At 47.3% G+C, this 17,217-nt stretch overlaps 1 protein-coding gene across 3 annotated transcripts; it reads right to left on the bottom strand.

Moving 5' to 3' along the window:
- Positions 1–62: 62 nt before the first annotated feature.
- POLR3H (RNA polymerase III subunit H) lies at positions 63–12,883 on the bottom strand. Of its 3 annotated transcripts, none has more exons than XM_008179254.4 (7): positions 12,729–12,883; positions 10,128–10,259; positions 8,216–8,312; positions 5,044–5,130; positions 3,323–3,386; positions 2,434–2,641; positions 63–1,814 (listed from the first exon to the last, which is right to left on the bottom strand). In XM_008179254.4, the coding sequence occupies exons 2-7, from the start codon at positions 10,236–10,238 to the stop codon at positions 1,761–1,763; spliced, it is 621 nt and encodes a 206-aa protein (XP_008177476.1). In that variant the 5' UTR covers positions 10,239–10,259; positions 12,729–12,883; the 3' UTR covers positions 63–1,760. The 3 variants fall into 3 exon arrangements, with proteins under 3 accessions (XP_008177476.1, XP_008177477.1, XP_042699437.1); XM_008179255.4 differs by lacking the exon at positions 12,729–12,883 and adding an exon at positions 11,592–12,371; XM_042843503.2 differs by lacking the exon at positions 12,729–12,883 and adding an exon at positions 11,541–11,562.
- Positions 12,884–17,217: the final 4,334 nt, after the last annotated feature.

Below are 17,217 nucleotides of genomic sequence, written 5' to 3'. Positions count from 1 at the left end.
TTGCTAGTTGTTCATGGCCATGTGTGCATAGATGCCACAGTGCAAAAACTAGTGTATGAGACTGACACTACCAGTAGTTTTTATTGGTCAGACTTCAGCTGCTTGGAATCCATGGTTTTCACATAGCCAAAGTGCTGTAAAATATAAAGATGAGTCTGTATGAAGAGCATCCTCTCCTCCTTGAAGCCTATTCCTAGAACATGCCCAAATCTGCTCCTCCTGTGCTCCAAGCTATAACGTTCTGTAAAATATCCATACCTTTCTTTCCCCTTAGCAGCCCTGTTAGAATCACACTAACCTAGAGCAGTGGGTGGTCAGTGTTGCTATACTTATTAGAGAAGCTGGTGACAGCACAGAGGGGACTTTATGAATTCAAATGGCTGAGAGAAGATGAATTCTAGACTTTTTGATTAAATCTATGAACCAGCAGTAGCCAAGCTCAGCACTAAGGAACTGTAATTATATTGTAAGAATAGTTCCAGTGACTTAAGCTTTGCATTCATGGTTTAGATCAGCAGAACCACCATCCAATGGAATTCTAGCCCCCAAAAATGGCTGCTATTTAATCATGCAAAACACATCACAGTCCTGGCTCCCTCCCCTGCACAGACTCCCACTAACTTTTTGTTCCCTGCTTTCCTTTCATTGCTGGCAGCAAAAGTAATTTAGTTTGGTTCCTGTGTGTTTAATGCTGTTCCTCAAAGTAGAAACCAGAAAGTATCTGCATCAAGATGGAGTAAGCATCCCAGGCTGCAGAAGCCTGGGTTTGTCTTTTCCTGATAGAGAGGAAGCAGGGTTGTGTATGGCCAGTAACATTTATTCATCTAATATTAAAACCAGCCTTCCTGCCCCCTAAGGGATTGGAAATATGGCTTTACTCAGCAATATGGCCTCTCCTCTAAAATTAAGTGACCATTTCAGCCAAGCCACCAGTAGAATTGAGCTTGTTTTGCATAAAACCACAGTCCATCCACTGTATTTCAGCACCATAGCAGGTGGTTGTTTTCAGAGGACAGCAAAGGATTAGAAACAGAAGCTAAATTGCTTCCTAGTAAGCGCTCGCCCTTCCATCTTCATGGCAATTCATGTAATAGAACTCTAGCTCCCTTTTACAGTGAAGTGAATCCTCTATGGCCAGGATTCCCATCCTTGCCCCAGCTCTCAAAGCCTTCCCCATCCTTTCATCACCAAGGTTTACAAGGGTTTAAGAGCCAACGTATCCCTTTCCCATACTTTGCGGTTTTCTCTCATGTTGAGACAGCAGCAGCACCTTGTTTTGTGCCAAGGAGATATGAACACTTCCACTAAAGGAGAGACAGGCCTTTGCTTATACCTCTCCTTACATTTCTCAAGCCAGGAGACTGGGTGTGGTAGAAAATTACCAGTTTCTTCTGGCCAGACAGCACCACTTGTCCTGCCACTATAACAACTCAGATTGCTCTTTTTCAAGACAGAGACTTTCTTTGGCATTTGAACCCAATTTTGCTCTGCTTTCCAGGATGTCAAAGTCCCAGATGGGTTTGTGGCTGCTGGGTTCATGTAACAGGGCAGCCCTTCCATGTCTGTAGTTTTACTTGTACAGTTCTAACAGAGGTATTTCTTGGCAGTTGTCAGCTCAAACTGGTGGGGAGCAAAGACAGGAACATGGAAGCCCTGCTTTCTTGTCCACTCCCTGGAGGGGAGCAGAGCACCAGCTGGCTTCTGCAATCCCTGAAAGCATCCATCCTGTAGGGGCCATGCAGAACAAGTTCTGACTGCTGCTAACTGTTTGTCCACCACGAGAGGAGGCCCAGGCCAGGCTCACTGATAGATCCCTGTCCAGAGAGAAGGAAAAAGAATGAGATGAGAATTTAAGAAGGTTCACAGGCAAGTAGATAAGAGTGAATGTTTGATCCAACTTAGCGGTCAACTGGGGGTGGGTGGGTGGGTGTATTCAAAGGAGGGGGAATATCTGAGTATCTACTGGAATCCTCCTTTCCTCCCTCTCTCACAATGACCCTCAGAGGTCCAGCCTCCACACACAAATACCCCACTCCATCACTGGGAAGGTGCAATTTAAGGGAGCACCAGCACTAATTTAGAGTCTTGCCTTTCTGCTGTGCACAGGCCTTTAGATCAGAAGTTCTTTAGGGGAAGAGATTGTTTGGCACAAGGCTATTGTACAGCAATAGGTGCACTTCTATTCCATGTGCACCAGGCAACCTCACTTGCTGCCTTCAGCCCCCTCCTCAGAACTTCATCCCAATGTTTATTACAATGACAAAGACACCAGATACATATTTAGTAAAGCTGATCTCAGTAACCTCCTCCCCCACCTTTGTCATCCTTCACTGTGTTATCTCTAATTTAGACAGTAAGCTATTTGGGGAAGAGGCACGGGCTCTTTAAAATGCCATGCACATCTACGGTGCTGTATGAATTATACATAGTTACCACTAGAGTGTAGGGTGCCTCCTTCTTCTGTACCTCCTCTGTGGCACCAGAGGTGGAGGCCTCTGTGGAGCTTGGACCTGTAGGAGATGTGTCAACAAAGCTCTCATCCACTATCCGGAAGCGGATCTCCTCCCCCGTGTCCATGTACAGGTCATGAGCTCCTTCTTCTGTCTCATACTCCCACACCCAGACCTGCTCTGCTTCATCGCTGGCCAGCTCAAGTCAAGGCAGTAAAACAAATCATGAGAATCCAGTGGTTTTCTTTCACTCAATAGACCATTCTCCCCAAGAGCCCTCTGAGCAGGAGGCTCGTGGTTTGAATCCCAGGATTCACTCTCTTCACCCGTTCTCAAACTGCACCACACTTCTCCAAGCAGCTCTAAAACCCAGGCCCTTTTATCTTACCTTTACAGCAGCAAAAAGGATAATCAGTGCTCATACTTCAAGGCATAAGATAGTCACCTGGGATGGAGTCCAAAAAAAAAAAAAAAAATTCTCCCACCATGTACCGATTAGGCCAAGTGCATCATGTTGGGCAGGCCACTGATGGAGGCAAGTTACAAGACTGGAGAATGTCTATGCTGTAGAACCCCCCCCCTGCCCCCCAGCTGTTTAGGTGACTTTGCCATTCATTTCTAACAGGTGGCAGAGTAACCCTACAAGACCCACGTGGTGTGACCCCAAAGGGGTTAGCTGTTTAACTCCGATACCTGACTGCATGGGACTCTGGACCAGGCATGATACTCCAGCTGCTGTCCCCGAGTCTCTTTATAGTACAGAAGGGGGCATGCAAGGGTTAAGGTGACAATTAAGAACTGTAGCCACTTCCCTCCTTTCTTTAAAAAAAAAGAAAAGAAAAAAGTCAATGTGAAAGATGGTTAGAGGATACAACTTAGCTGGCTGCTGCAAGGACTCTGGAGGGATGACAATGTCATCGAAGAAACCAAGAGAAACTGCAAAGCAAAGAATCGAATTAGGAAGAAAAGGATCTTGTCATCAGTGATGGAGTACATTAAAGTGGTATAATGTCAGCTTGACGTCTTTTTTTTTAAAGTGTGAAGTACAGCAAATCAGTTGTTGTGCCTGCCTAAGTCCCCCTAGCAGATCTATAGCTCTACAGTCCCACTCTTCTGTTAAGTGTTTCTCTCTCTCAGCTGCTGTGAGAAAGTCCCTCAAAACAAGAAAGGATAGTGACACCCTGACCATAAACTAATTACTGTCAAATCCACAAAGTAAACAATTTTTTCCACTAACTTTAGATACAGGGAGGGGTCACAGACACTGCACATAATCATAGAAGGCAAGAGAATTCTGACCAATGTGATTTACGGTGATAATATACCCCTTTTAACCAAATGACTCTCAGAAGCCATGCTAAAGGAATTCAGACAAAGCAAACCTATGCCTCCATCCGCCAGTGAGCTTTATCCACCTGCACAATCTAGTGGATCCAAGCTCTTCTGGGATGTGCACATACAGGACTGAATAAAGGAGATTTGTGGGTCTGGGCAAAACCCTCAAGCAAAAGGGCCCACACCTGCCCCCAGTCTGAAACTAGCAATTTAACTAAAGGCTTGTCTACACCAGCAATTTACAGCGCTGCAACTTTCTTGCTCACGGGTGTGAAAAAACATCCCCCCCCGCCCCCAAGCACAGCAAGTTTCAGCGCTGTAAAGCGCCACTGTAGACAGTGCACCAGCGCTGGGAGCTATGACACAAGCCACGTTAAAGCGCTGTCACGGCAGTGCTTTAGCGTTGCCAGTGTAGACTAGCCCCAAGATTGCTCCCACACTCATTTCACTCTTGTTCCCTGTCAGGTTTTTGCTGGAATCCATATTTTGACTGGAAATCCACCCCAATGAGAGTTTTTTTGCTTTTTGCACTGATGTTTTTGCGCTGATGTGCCAGTGAAGACTCTAGATTGCTTTTACGGGTCTAATTGCCTTCTGGAGCTGTACCACAATGCAGAGAGGGAGTGGTCGCTCTTTGAAACTCAGCAGTCCTGCCTGCAGGTATACGTCCCTCCCCCTTTAGCTCCATTCTGACAGCCTGTGCTCTCACTGCTCCGGGACACAAAACAAATCATTTTTGTGGAATGCTCCTGCTGCCTCCCACAATGCGAACAGAGGCAGGCAGACAGAATGTGCTGTGCAGAGTCAGGGAGGGAGGGAGGCAGGGGCTGAGATTGGGGTCTCTCCCTCCCCCGCGACTGGTTGCTTCAGGCAACTGTCACACACACACATATCCACCCCTTCCACAATAATGATTTGCTTTGTGTCCCGGAGCAGTGCATAGTGGGACAGCTACCACAGTGCACTCCTCTCATCTGCGATGCAAGTGCTGCATATGTAAACACGCTCTGATGCCTGTGGAAAACAATGTGAACACAAACCAGCACTTTTCTTTTAGTGCTCTTCTATCACCGACAAAACTGTCAGCGAAAAAACTCTGCAAGGGTAGACCTAGCCTTAGTTACTGTTGACCCAAGCCAAACTAGAAATAATGACTTGGGGTTGAACATCTCTGTATCTCAAACCAATCTCATAGCCTAGGATGCTGGATTCAACACTGACAGCTATAGTCTCCCTAGTATTAGGGGTTGTAATTTACCATGAACTCCATCCTGACTGCAGCCTTTAATCTCCCCGATCAGAATCTCATCCAGAAAGGGATGGAATACCACATACCGGAAATGCACTGGAAAGAAGCAAAGATACTAGGTCTGAGAAAGTCACGTACTTAATTTCCTCTGGGTGACAGCCATTTAAAAATAAAATAAAATAAAAAATCTACCCCACACCCCTCAAATCTTGTATCTGATGTTTCTTTAGCAGCTTTTATCCCCATGCCAACAATATCAGCACACAAACTCCCACAATACTTTTAAGTTCTCAGGAATCATGTGGTGTGCATATAACTAGTCTAAGTAATTGCACAACTTTGTTACTGTAAAACTCACCGGCCTATTGTTTGCCACACTTGCTTGTTATTTTTTGTATTGGACTGTAAACTTCTTAGAGCAAAGACTATTTCTTTCTGCCTAATACAATGGGGCCCTGCTCTTCCTATTGGGCATTACTACAGTACAAATAAATAATACCACCAAGATCCTATCAGTAGATCTCAGAGAACTTCCCAAAGGTCAGTATCATTATCCCCACTTTACAGAAGGGGAAACTGAGACACAGAGAGTGGAAGTGACTTGCCCAAGCAGGCCAGTGACAGAGCTGGGAATAGAACCCAAGTCTCCCGAGTCACAGTCCAAGGCCTAAGCCACTAGACCACACTGCCTAAATAATGCACTTTGCCATTGAAAAGCAGCTGCCACTGAGCTGGACTGCAATACACCTCTACCCCGATATAACGCGGTCCTCAGAGGCCAAAAAAACTCACTATGTTATAGGTGAGACCGCGTTATAGCGGGGTAGGGAGAGTAACTGCTCCCTGCCCCAGCTCACCTCCGCCTCCTCCCTAGTGCGCCGCCGCCACTTCGCTTCTCCCTCCCAGGCTTGCCGCGCCAATCAGCTGTTTGGGGGGGGGGAGGGAAGAGAGAAGCGGAGCAGTGGCGGCGGCGTGCTCAGGGGAGGAGGCAGAGATGAGCTGGAGCAGGGAGCAGTTCCTCTGCACCCTGTTACTTGCTGCGGCCCTCCCCAGGGGCCCCCCACCCCAGCTCACTCCCGTTCCGCCTCCTCCCATGAGTGGAGGCAAGCCTGGGAGGGAGGAGAAGTGGAGCTGAGCGGCGTGCTCATGGGAGGAGGTGGCAGCAGTGAGGTAAGCTGGGGTGGGGAGCAGTTCCTCTGTGCCCCCACTTACTTGCTGCGGCCCCCCTGCCCCAGCTCACCCCTGTTCCGCCTCCTCCCATGAACGCGCCGCAGCTCTGCTTCTCCCCCCTCCCTCCCAGGCTTGCCGCGCCAAAGAGCTGATTGGCGCAGCAAGCTTGGGAGGGAAGGGGGAGAAGCGGAGCTGTGGCGCGCTCGTGGGAGGAGGCGAGCTGGGGCGGGGGGGCCCTGGGGAGGGCCACAGCAAGTAACGGGGGGCGCAGAGGAACCGCTTGCACTAACACGAATTCGGATATAACGAGGTAAAGCAGCCCTGTCCCCCGGAGCGCTGCTTTACCGCATTTTATCTGAATTCGCGTTATATCGGACCACATTATATCGGGGTAGAGGTGTAGTTGTATGACAATGCACAGAAATGCAACATAGCAGAGATGTTAGTGAGGCTCAATTTTAGACAAATTCCCATTTTGATTACAGAAGTAAACTTCAAAATATTATCTTTGAAGCTGCCTTTTATTTATTTATTTATTTTTATAAAAGGTGTTTCTCCAGCCCAGAAAGGGATGGGAGTAGTTGCTCCAAAGTAGTTACAACCAACAGACAGAATTAAAGTTATCACAGAATTTCTGATAGCCCGCCCCAGCAATCTCTATACCAATATTTATTACTATATATTAGATTGTGGGGGTACTGCAAGTATGCTAGACACTCGACACAAAGAGACAGGTGCTTGTCCCAAAGATCTTATGACTTAAAAAACTAGAGGAGGCGATGGTGACAGAGATATAATATACAAGCCAAGTGACCAGGGTGGGGGATTACCTGCTGAGACGGATTCTCTTTCTGCTTCTTAGGTCACCCCCCACAATAAAGCTCCTGGAATCCAAACCCCTGGCTGGTTATTCTGATGATTGGCAAAGCAGAACGTAACCCAGCTTTGCTCTTCTGAAGGGCTGATACTAACCAAACCAAGTCTTTCTCCAGTGTAAGTTAAACAGATAAGACTGTGGTGATGGGAACAAAGGTGGACACACATCTGGAAAGGCCAATTTTAGACAGTGTCACTTTTCTCACCACAAACATTTTGATGTCTCAACCCTTTGTTACAGATTAGGAACCTGCCTGGCTACTGGGACACTGTGGGTATCAGAGGGGCACTGCAGATGCTTTCTGTAATAGATGGTATTTACCTTAAGGAGTGGCTGAGATGCAGGCAGCAGGATAGCGGTAGCGAGCGATGCTCAGAAGCATTGTAAATTCTACCGCTTACAACATGCCCAAGAGTCGTATACATTTTCTACGGCAGGCTACCCAATGCTCAGGGACAGATACTGAAATAGTTTTCTCTGTCCAATGGAAGGGTGGGGGTAAAGCCCACTCCAGTGACTATTCTGGAACACAGGTGAATTGGCTTAACTAGTCACAGGCAAAAATGCCTTTGTTAATACAGAATTGAGGTTGCAGGTGCTCAACACTCTCCTGTGCCCCTCTTGCCCTTCCAGTATGGGAGAGCTTAAGTTCTGAAAATGCAGGTGTTGCAGAACAAGGCAGTGTGGTGCTAATGTTAGCACTACAAGAGAAAATCCTCAAACATCAGAAAGCCAGGAAATGCAATTAAGGCCATACTTCCCACACAACATAACCTTCACTCCACCCCCTTGGATCCCCACAGTGAGGAGTCCCTCATGCAAATCTCAAGAGGAGGCAATGGGGTTGGAGGCCTCCCTACACATTTTTGTCCAACTAGCAGCAAGTAGTTCCCACAGCAATGGTGCTGCTCAGAGGGTATGAACAGGTGAGCCAATTTAAAGTGCCGTGAGCACACAGAAAACAACAGCTTTTGACAGGGACAGATGATGTCCTGTGATGCTCCTCTTGGGACCTCTACCCGGGTAGAATTGAGGTTGTGAGGCTTGAACCATTCCTGCAGCCTTCCTAGGATGATAATTAGAGAGCTGGAAGAATCCTGAGAACCACACAGGTTAGGAAAAGCAGTAGCAGACCTTTAGTGTGCGATGCACCATCCCCAGGAAATATGTATGAGTCTTCCAGCTTTGTGATGTCATACAGACAGATGCAGAGGCCAACATTGTACACAACCTGTTCAGAGAAAAGCCAATGAGCAATAAATCCCTGGAACCTGAAGTTGTAAATCCCCTCAAATCTCTTCCCCACGCCACTCTCACACACAAGTTTTTAAAGCAGGAAGCTCATGCAAATGGCCAACCAGATGAACTGCCACAGGAGGAACTGGACAAGAGACCCATGTGCATCAGATAAGAGCACTGTAGAGGTGCAGGCCTCAGCTCTTGCAGGGAAAAGACAGCGCACACTCATCATCACCTTCTAGGGACCCCTCTGGCTTTCTCAGAGGCATCGGAGGGCATGTGTTGACCTACTCCAGAAACAGCACTGCTGCAACCTGAGCCTTTTAGGAGGTTGTCAAAGATGGGAAAATGGGAGAAGTGAGCCCTGTGAGTGGCTTAAATAACCACCACCCCACTGAATGAGAAATGCAGCATTTCCAGAACTAGCTGTTCCAAAGGCCAGAAACTCCCCTTGCTGGGTAGTCATGCCCTGGAATCCCTTTCTGTAAGAGACATGCTTCACTCAGAACTCATGAAGACAGCGCAGGTGAAGAAAGCCGCCCCCCCATCCCCCACAAATCAGGCTACACCCACCATTAACTCTAGACCCATCAGTTGATACTCAGGTCAGAAGGAGCTTGCCTATATCATACAACATAGGTATTTTCAAAATACTGAAAATACTAAAGATGTCAGTATACCCTATGGGCTTGGGGCTGCCTCTCAAACCAAATTACAAATAGAAGAGACCTAGTAGGTCCCAACTTGCCCATTCATCTCTATCAGTGGAAGATGATTCCCTACAGTGTATTAAAATGTCCCAACAACGGGGCTTCTGCCATTCCTTTAGGAGATTGCTCCTCAGCCTATCAGAAATCTTTTCTGATGTTCAGTTCTGCTTAGTTTTATCCTAGTCAAGTCCCCAACCCACAAAAGACCCTGAACCACGGCTTTGGAGCGGAGCCTGGAGCTGGAGCACGGACCAGTAGGTTTTTGTCCGGAGCCAGAGTGGAACAATTCAAAAATTTGATTGCTCCAAATCCCTGCCCTGAACATTCCCTCTCTTTCTTGGTTGTTCAAACACTTGTAGACATCATCCCATCTCAAGTCACTGGTGGCCAACTGAGACATGTTTAATAATCTCTCCACATAAGTCACTCTTCATAGCCTCGATCATTCTTGTTGCTCTTCTCTGAACTCCCTTCAGTTTATCAGTTACCTGTGTAGAACTGAATGCTGCATTCTAATCATAGTCCCAGCAGTTCTATATACAAGGGGCGGTGACCTCTCTGCTCTGTGGTGTGATGCCTTTTTATATGCTGTACCAAATCTCATCAGCTTTTTTGTTGCCAGATCACATTTCAGATGCTTAGTGCACAGCAGTGAAATACTATCACCCCGTGATTTCTTTCAACATTACTGCCTTAAAGGTATTTCTCCCTCCAAGATGTGTAAGTTTGCATTTTTCCAGGCTGAGTCTCCTATTGCTACTTCCTACTCCTGCGAACTACTCTAAGTTCCCTTCATTATTTCTCTGCTTCACCCGGCATCCTTCTCAGTTCAGTATTCCCTCGGAATATCATTACTGTGCTCTTTACCCTCCTTCTTCTACATAATTTGAGATCACATTAAATAACGCAAGAGCCATCACCTTCTCAAACTCTATATTTTTGATCATTTACCCTTTGTAGATGGTCCCTTAGGTAGTTTTCAGTCTTTGTAATCGTCCTCATATCCAAACCATTCTGAATTTAATTTTTTGCTGCTTACGCAGTCACCCACAACTGCACAACAGTCTGGTTCATGTGTTCAGTGCTCTAAGCTTTACCTTATTAGCTAACTTCTTATTTAGCTCTTCGGCAATGGAGTCATTGAGTTTCATTTCAAACTGCCACGGAGGAATCCGTACCGTATCCATCATCTCCACTAGAACAAACATAGTGGCTAGTAGCAAGTGTCCCTGGAGAAAGAGAGCAGAGGGCCAATAAGGCCTGGTCTACATTACAAAGCTATGTTGGCTAGGAGTGGGGGGAGGAGGGAAATTAAAAAAAAAAAAAAAAAAAAATCACACACATCCAGCTGATAGAGATATGCCGGAAAATCCACCAGAATGCACGCAACTATGCTGACAGAAGCATGCTTCTGTTGGCATAATTAATGTTGCTTGGGGAGGTAGTGTAGCTATGCCAGGAAAACTCTCTATGCAGGCCAAGGCTCTGTACTGTAGATAAACCCTAAAAGCAGAAGGACCCTTTCAGATCAGGGGTGGGCCTAGGATCCTCTGATAGCTTGGTTGGGTGAGGTGTCTGGGAAATCATTCAGTTCCTGCACTGTAGGCACTTCATTCGCATGGAATGTCTATAAAATCTGGCAGGTTCAATCAAAAACTCATGTGATTCAGCTATGGAGCAAAATGATCCTTTAGGTTCACTTTGCTAGAGGTCCTGCCCAGTGAACCCCAAATGGTAACTTTCTATTTTTCCATTCAAGTCTCCAGCTCAATCCTCTATAATCATGAGCCCTTTGGGACAAAGATCATCTCTTCTTTATACACATGCACAGTGCCTAGCAACTGGGCTTCTAAGTATTACCCAATATGACAGCTAAGAAAGGGATCATCATCATTGCTGAGGGCAACTCCACAAGACAAGCCCAAGTGTTAGTGAGGATGTGTCCCCCCTACTGGCTGTGAAAGGAAGGGCTCCTGAGAGAGCATGACTGACGGGAACTCTGGTTTTTAACTTATCCAGAAGATTCTGCACCACTCCACTACTTGCCTAAAGGAAAGATTAGGCCACTGTCAAAGATGCCACCTGGCCATTGTCACATAAAAGTGATCTTCAATTGTGGGTTGGGGGGAAAAAATGGCATTCATTCGTGCAAACTCAGGAGCAACCATTTGAACCCACACTGTCTGAGGCCCCCCACCCCACTAAAATATGATCCCCCACATATAGGAACAAAGGAAAATCATTTGCTTTTTTTTTTAAAGCAGTTGGAAATAGCTATTAAAGTGATGGGCACATTACAAATCCCTAAATTAGATACTGTAGTGAACATAAATTGATCCTTAATTACAATATGCCAGATGCTCACATGCTCCAATGTTAGGTAGTTAACAATTCTGGCCTTTTTTCCACATCTGTAGAAATGCCAATCATTTGTAATACAGTACTTAGAGGCTAGTGCCAACCAACCTCTGCCCCTCCCCTCAGAAAGAGATACATTCCCTACTACCTACCACCACGAAAGCTTAAATACAGCTCCAAACACAGGAGAGAGATGGGCTAACCTCTTAAAATGTCATTACTGAGCTAAGCAGTAGGGTGATAGATTCTTTTCTCCTGCTGCCATCTGAGGTCCCCTAAAGATTTTTCTTCTAGCGTTTGACTTGCCATAGGAGAGAAATGAGGGTTATATGTATTTTAAGATTTCCCTGCTGCACCTGGATAAGTCAAATCTGACAACACAGGAAAGGGACTTGGACAAAAACTGAGTAGCACGGAACAGGACAGGAAAAATCAGTTTGGATTAGTTACTCCACGGATAGTCAACAGGCGGACTGTGGGACACATCCGGACTACCAGTCACCTTTGAACAGACCTCCAAAATATTTTTTATTTATTTATCATTATTGGGGATTTATTATTTTCTTCTCTGTAATCTGTATTTGGCTATACCTTGATGAAGAAATTTGGACCCTGACAAAAAATAATGGTCTACCCCGAGTTACTCCTAGCAGAGCCCAACGCGAGTTTTTGTATCAGACACACGAACTCTGGGCCAGCAAAGGGGCACCGAGCTCTTCCCCTTGAGGGTGATGGCTTCAGTTCAACCTCGGGTCACATCTCACAAGCAGGAAAAACTTCCCAGCTGCACCCGAGGGGCAGCCGGGGCAGGACAAGCTTGGGAGAGGCCCCTCAGCTGGGGAACCCGCTAGCGCCGGGGGATCAGCGCAAACCCGGATCGCACACAGGCCCGTCGCTGTCCCGAGGCCATTTCCCCCCTAAGGGAGCTGCCAGCGGCCTCCCACCCGGGCCGGTCACTGCGCGCTGCCCCAGCGCTCTCGTTCCCCCGCCCCTGGCACTAGCCTCACCCTCGCGGGCCCGGATAGCGGCGCAGGGCAGCGCAGCATCCGCGCGGGCTGCGCTCGGCCCCCCTTTCCCCTCCCCGCGCGGGACAGTCGGGCTCGCGCAGAGCCGCCCCCCCGCCCCTGGGGCAGCGGCCCAGCAGAGCCCCCCCTTCCTCTCTTCTCCGTGCCCAGGGGGCTAATGGGCCCGCGCGTGGCCCACCAGCAAGTGAACCATAGAGGGGGGAGTGGACGCTATGGTGCCGCAATGCATGGCGGGAAGGAAACGGCTCCCGGAGGGCCAACTTGATTCCTCCCCAGGCAGCTGCCCTGCGGCCTCTTTAGGCCCCCCGCACGCACCTGTCCCGGGTGCAACGCGCACGTGGCAACAGCAACACCGGTAGCAGCAGACAGTCCTGCGCCGCGGCAGCCTCCTAGTTACCGGCCACGTGACTTCCGGTGGGTAGGCCAAACGCCTTTCAGGGGCGGGTCGAAGGGGTTGATTGACATATGGACTCTATCAGGTGACCAGGACTGCCCCAATCCCCGAGCGAGGAGCGATACGGGTCTCGCTCTGTGGTGGGGGCGGGCGAGTTGCTACAGGCTGCGCCATTTTGCTCTTGCCAGACCCCCTCCCCCGTCCCATTGACTCCCGTGATTCCCCCCAGGCTCGCGGGGGCAGCGACGTCCGGTCCCTGCCCAGCCCCGCGCCGGCCTGACGCGCTCTGCCCTGGCCGCAGAGCCGACTCCTGACGCTGGTGCCCGAGAGAGCCCGGCTGGGGGTTCCGCTCCCCCCGGGCCCAGGGCCGAGCGAGCCGGAAACGTGCTGGGGGGAGAAGGGCTCGGGCTCGCTCGGCCCCCGCCTCGGCAGCCAGGCCCGGCTGGGGGACGGAAGCCGCTGCCGCCTCAACCAGCCTCTCGCAGGCAGCCACCGAGCAGCTGGCATGAGAAGTGGCTGGTGCCGCCCCCTCCACGCCTTGCCCAGGCCCGGCTGCCAGGAACGGGCTGGGGTGCAGGCACAGCGGGAAAAGCACAGAGCCCCCTTCATCCCCCCGCCAGGCCAAGCAGAAATGGGGGGCGGGGGCTTGACCCTGCAGGCCCTGCCTACGCGTCACCTATGCCTGGCAGGATGTGGTGGGACAGCACCTTGGGGAGCCAAGCCAGGGCCGTGACTGACCCAGCCATGAGGCTGCCAACACCCAACCATTGGAGGGCCTGTGATGGTCATTTTGTCCCACCTTTATGCCATGCCAGAGCAGCCTATTGACCCATCTAGTCCAGTATCCTACCTCTGTTGTTTATTATCATGTTTTTTTATTACAGGAGCCTCTAGAAGCCCTAACTGGGCTCAGGCTCCCATTGTGCTAGGCAGATGCAGTTCTTGCCCCAGACAACTTATTAGAAGATGAACAATATACAAAGAGTGGGGGAAAGGGACATAATCAAACACATAGTTGTTAATAACAATATTTTGTAATAATGTCAGTAAATATCAGATTTTGTAGCAACCTTGCATGGAGCTTGGAGGGAGGAGCACAGCTTGCAGGAGGAGGTATCCGGAAGTCAGTCTGGGTGCACGTGGCTGGAATGCTTCTCCCTCCTGCGGTTTCAGCATCTCTGTAAATAGTTCTTTGAATAAAAATCCAATTTAATTTTAGAAACTTGGATCCTCTGCTGTTACTAGGCCGCGTGCAGTTTCCCTATTGTTCCTCAGCAGCTTGCTCCAATTATCCTTGGTCCCCTCCTGTCTGTGCTACCCTGGTACTGAATTCTAGGGCAGATTCAGGTAAAATGGAAGTTGAAAACAAATCATACAATCAGTGCAGTGTCCCTTTGTATGATTTATTTTGCTAGTAAATTCAGTTTATTTTATTTATACTGCCATAACTTTTCAACATGCCACAGTGTTTGCTACTGATAATGCCTATTTGCATTGCAGTTTTCAGGGGAGAGCTGCGGGTTTGACAGTGCAGTGGTAGAAATTTGGTATCCAAGAAGGTATGCGAGTCAGTTTATGTTTTTAACACGCAGGCAGCTGTTTTAAGCTTTTCATACTGAAGATAGGCTGAAACTTCTTTTTACCTTCCCCTTGTAGATTGGGACATAGGTGACCTGAAACTATGGAGGGGCTTCAACTCCTAGTTCTCCTTCCCCAGGAACTCTTGACAACCATTAGCCTTCCCATTTTCCCCTACCTAATATCTGCCATTTCATCCAACCATGATGAATATCTACATTAGCTGGATGTTTCTGCTAAAATGATCATCTGGAAAATAGTTAAGTGTTCTCATTTCAAGTGTCATTGTTAGCCTTTGATGTTAACATTACTATAGAGATAACAGTTCACACCTCTCCCAGAGCTGTTATTTCAGGCTGTTTGCATGTTCACATCTGGAAGGTTTTCTTCAAAACTACAACAGCTAGAAACTTAGGACCAGATTCTTAGCCAGTATAAAGTGGGATAGGTTGTAGCTGTGACAATTAGGCCTTGTCTACACTACAGAGTTTTTTCAATGCAAATTATGCTGACAATCAAAAAACAGTATAATTACATCACTTCTTGTTAACACAATGCGCCTTCTGTTGGCAGAGCGCATCCACAGTTGGTGCTTTAGCATCGACAGAGAGCAGTGCACGGTAGGTAGCTATCCCACTGTGCTACTTGCCACCTTCTGCAGCTAAGAGTTGTGGGAAGGTGGAATGTATTGCAGTGCATCATTGGAGCAGGCTCAACATCCCATGGTGCAGTTTTTTCCATCCCATCATTCCATGGGCTTCTGACTGCATTTCACAGCGTAGAGTCACACACAGTCTGCAAGCGGCTCTCTATGGGGAGATTAAGAACATAAGAATGGCCATACTGGGTCAGACCAAAAGTCCATCCAGGCTAGTATCCTGTCTGCCGACAGTGACCAATGCCAGGTGTCCCAGAGGGAGTGAATCTAATAGGCAATGATGGCTACCACTCTTCTCTGACACAAAAGTTACCCCAGTAACCTGCAATCTTCCTAGATTTTATGACTGGCTGTATTCTCAAGTAAACCAGTGTGTGTAGTACCTAAGTGCTGAAATGAACAAACAAAAACTGGGACCAAAAAAAGTTGCTCTCTAGCCCACCATAAATGTTCATAAGAAAGGCCATACCAGCTCAGACCAAAGGTCCATCTAGCCCAGTATCCTGTCTACCGCCAGTGGCCAATGCCAGGTGCCCCAGAGGGAGTGAACCTAACAGGCAATGATCAAGTGATCTCTCTCCTGCCATCCATCTCCACCCTCTGACAAACAGAGGCTAGGGACACCATTCCTTACCCGTCCTGGCTAATAGCCATTAATGGATTTAACCTCCATGAATTTATCTAGTTCTCTTTTAAACCCTGTTATAGTCCTAGCCTTCACAACCTCCTCAGGCAAGGAGTTCCACAGGTTGACTGTGTGCTGTGTGAGGAAGAACTTCCTTTTATTTGTTTTAAACCTGCTGCCCATTAATTTCATTTGGTGGCCCCTAGTTCTTATATTATGGGAACAAGTAAATAACTTTCTCCACACCTCTCATGATTTTATATACCTCTATCATATCCTCCCTTAGTCTCCTCTTTTCCAAGCTGAAAAGTCCTAGCCTCTTTAATGTCTCCTCATATGGGACCCATTCCAAACTCCTAATCATTTTAGTTGCCCTTCTCTGAACCTTTTCTAATGCCAATATATCTTTTTTGAGATGAGGAGACCACATCTATACGCAGTATTCAAGATGTGGGCGTACCACGAATTTATATAAGGGCAATAAGATATTCTCCCCCTTATTCTCTATCCCTTTTTGAATGATTCCTAACATCCTGTTTGCTTTTTTGACTGTCGCTGCACAATGCATGGATATCTTCAGAGAACTATCCACGATGACTCCAAGATCTCTTTCCTGATTAGTTGTAGCTAAATTAGCCCCCATCATATTGTATGTATAGTTGAGGTTATTTTTTCCAATGTGCCTTACTTTACATTTATCCACATTAAATTTAATTTGTCATTTTATTGCCCAATCGCTTAGTTTTGTGAGATCTTTTTGAAGTTCTTCACAGTCTGCTTTGGTCTTAACTATCTTGAGCAGTTTGGTATCATCTGCAAACTTCGCTACCTCACTGTTTACTCCTTTCTCCAGATCATTTATGAATAAGTTTAATAGGATTGGTCCTAGGACTGACCCTTGGGGAACACCAATAGTTACCCCTCTCCATTCTGAAAATTTACCATTTATTCCTACCCTTTGTTCCCTGTCTTTTAACCAGTTCTCAATCCATGAAAGGATCTTCCCTCTTATCCCATGACAACTTAATTTACGTAAGAGCCTTTGGTGAGGGACCTTGTCAAAGGCTTTCTGGAAATCTAAGTACACTATGTTCACTGGATCCCTCTTGTCCACATGTTTGTTGACCCCTTCAAAGAACTCTAATAGATTAGTAAGACATGATTTCCCTTTACAGAAACCATGCTGACTTTTGCCCAACAATTTATGTTCTTCTATGTGTCTGACAATTTTATTCTTTACTATTGTTTCAACTAATTTGCCTGGTACTGACATTAGACTTACCGGTCCGTAATTGCCGGGATCACCTCTACAGCCCCTTTTAAATATTGGCATTACATTAGCTATCTTCCAGTCATTGAATACAAAAGCTGATTTAAAGGACAGGTTACAAACCATAGTTAACAGTTCCGCAATTTCACATTTGAATTCTTTCAGAACTTTTGGGTGAATGCCATCTGGTCCCGGTGACTTGTTACTGTTAAGTTTATCGATTAATTCCAAAACCTCCTCTAGTGACACTTCAATCTGTGACAATTCCTCAGATTTGTC

The sequence above is a fragment of the Chrysemys picta genome, chromosome 1 (genome assembly GCF_011386835.1).
Source record: "Chrysemys picta bellii isolate R12L10 chromosome 1, ASM1138683v2, whole genome shotgun sequence".
Classification (NCBI taxonomy): Eukaryota; Metazoa; Chordata; order Testudines; family Emydidae; genus Chrysemys; species Chrysemys picta.
The sequence above is the reverse complement of the archived record's forward strand: the minus strand, read 5'-3'. Positions and strand labels throughout refer to the sequence as shown.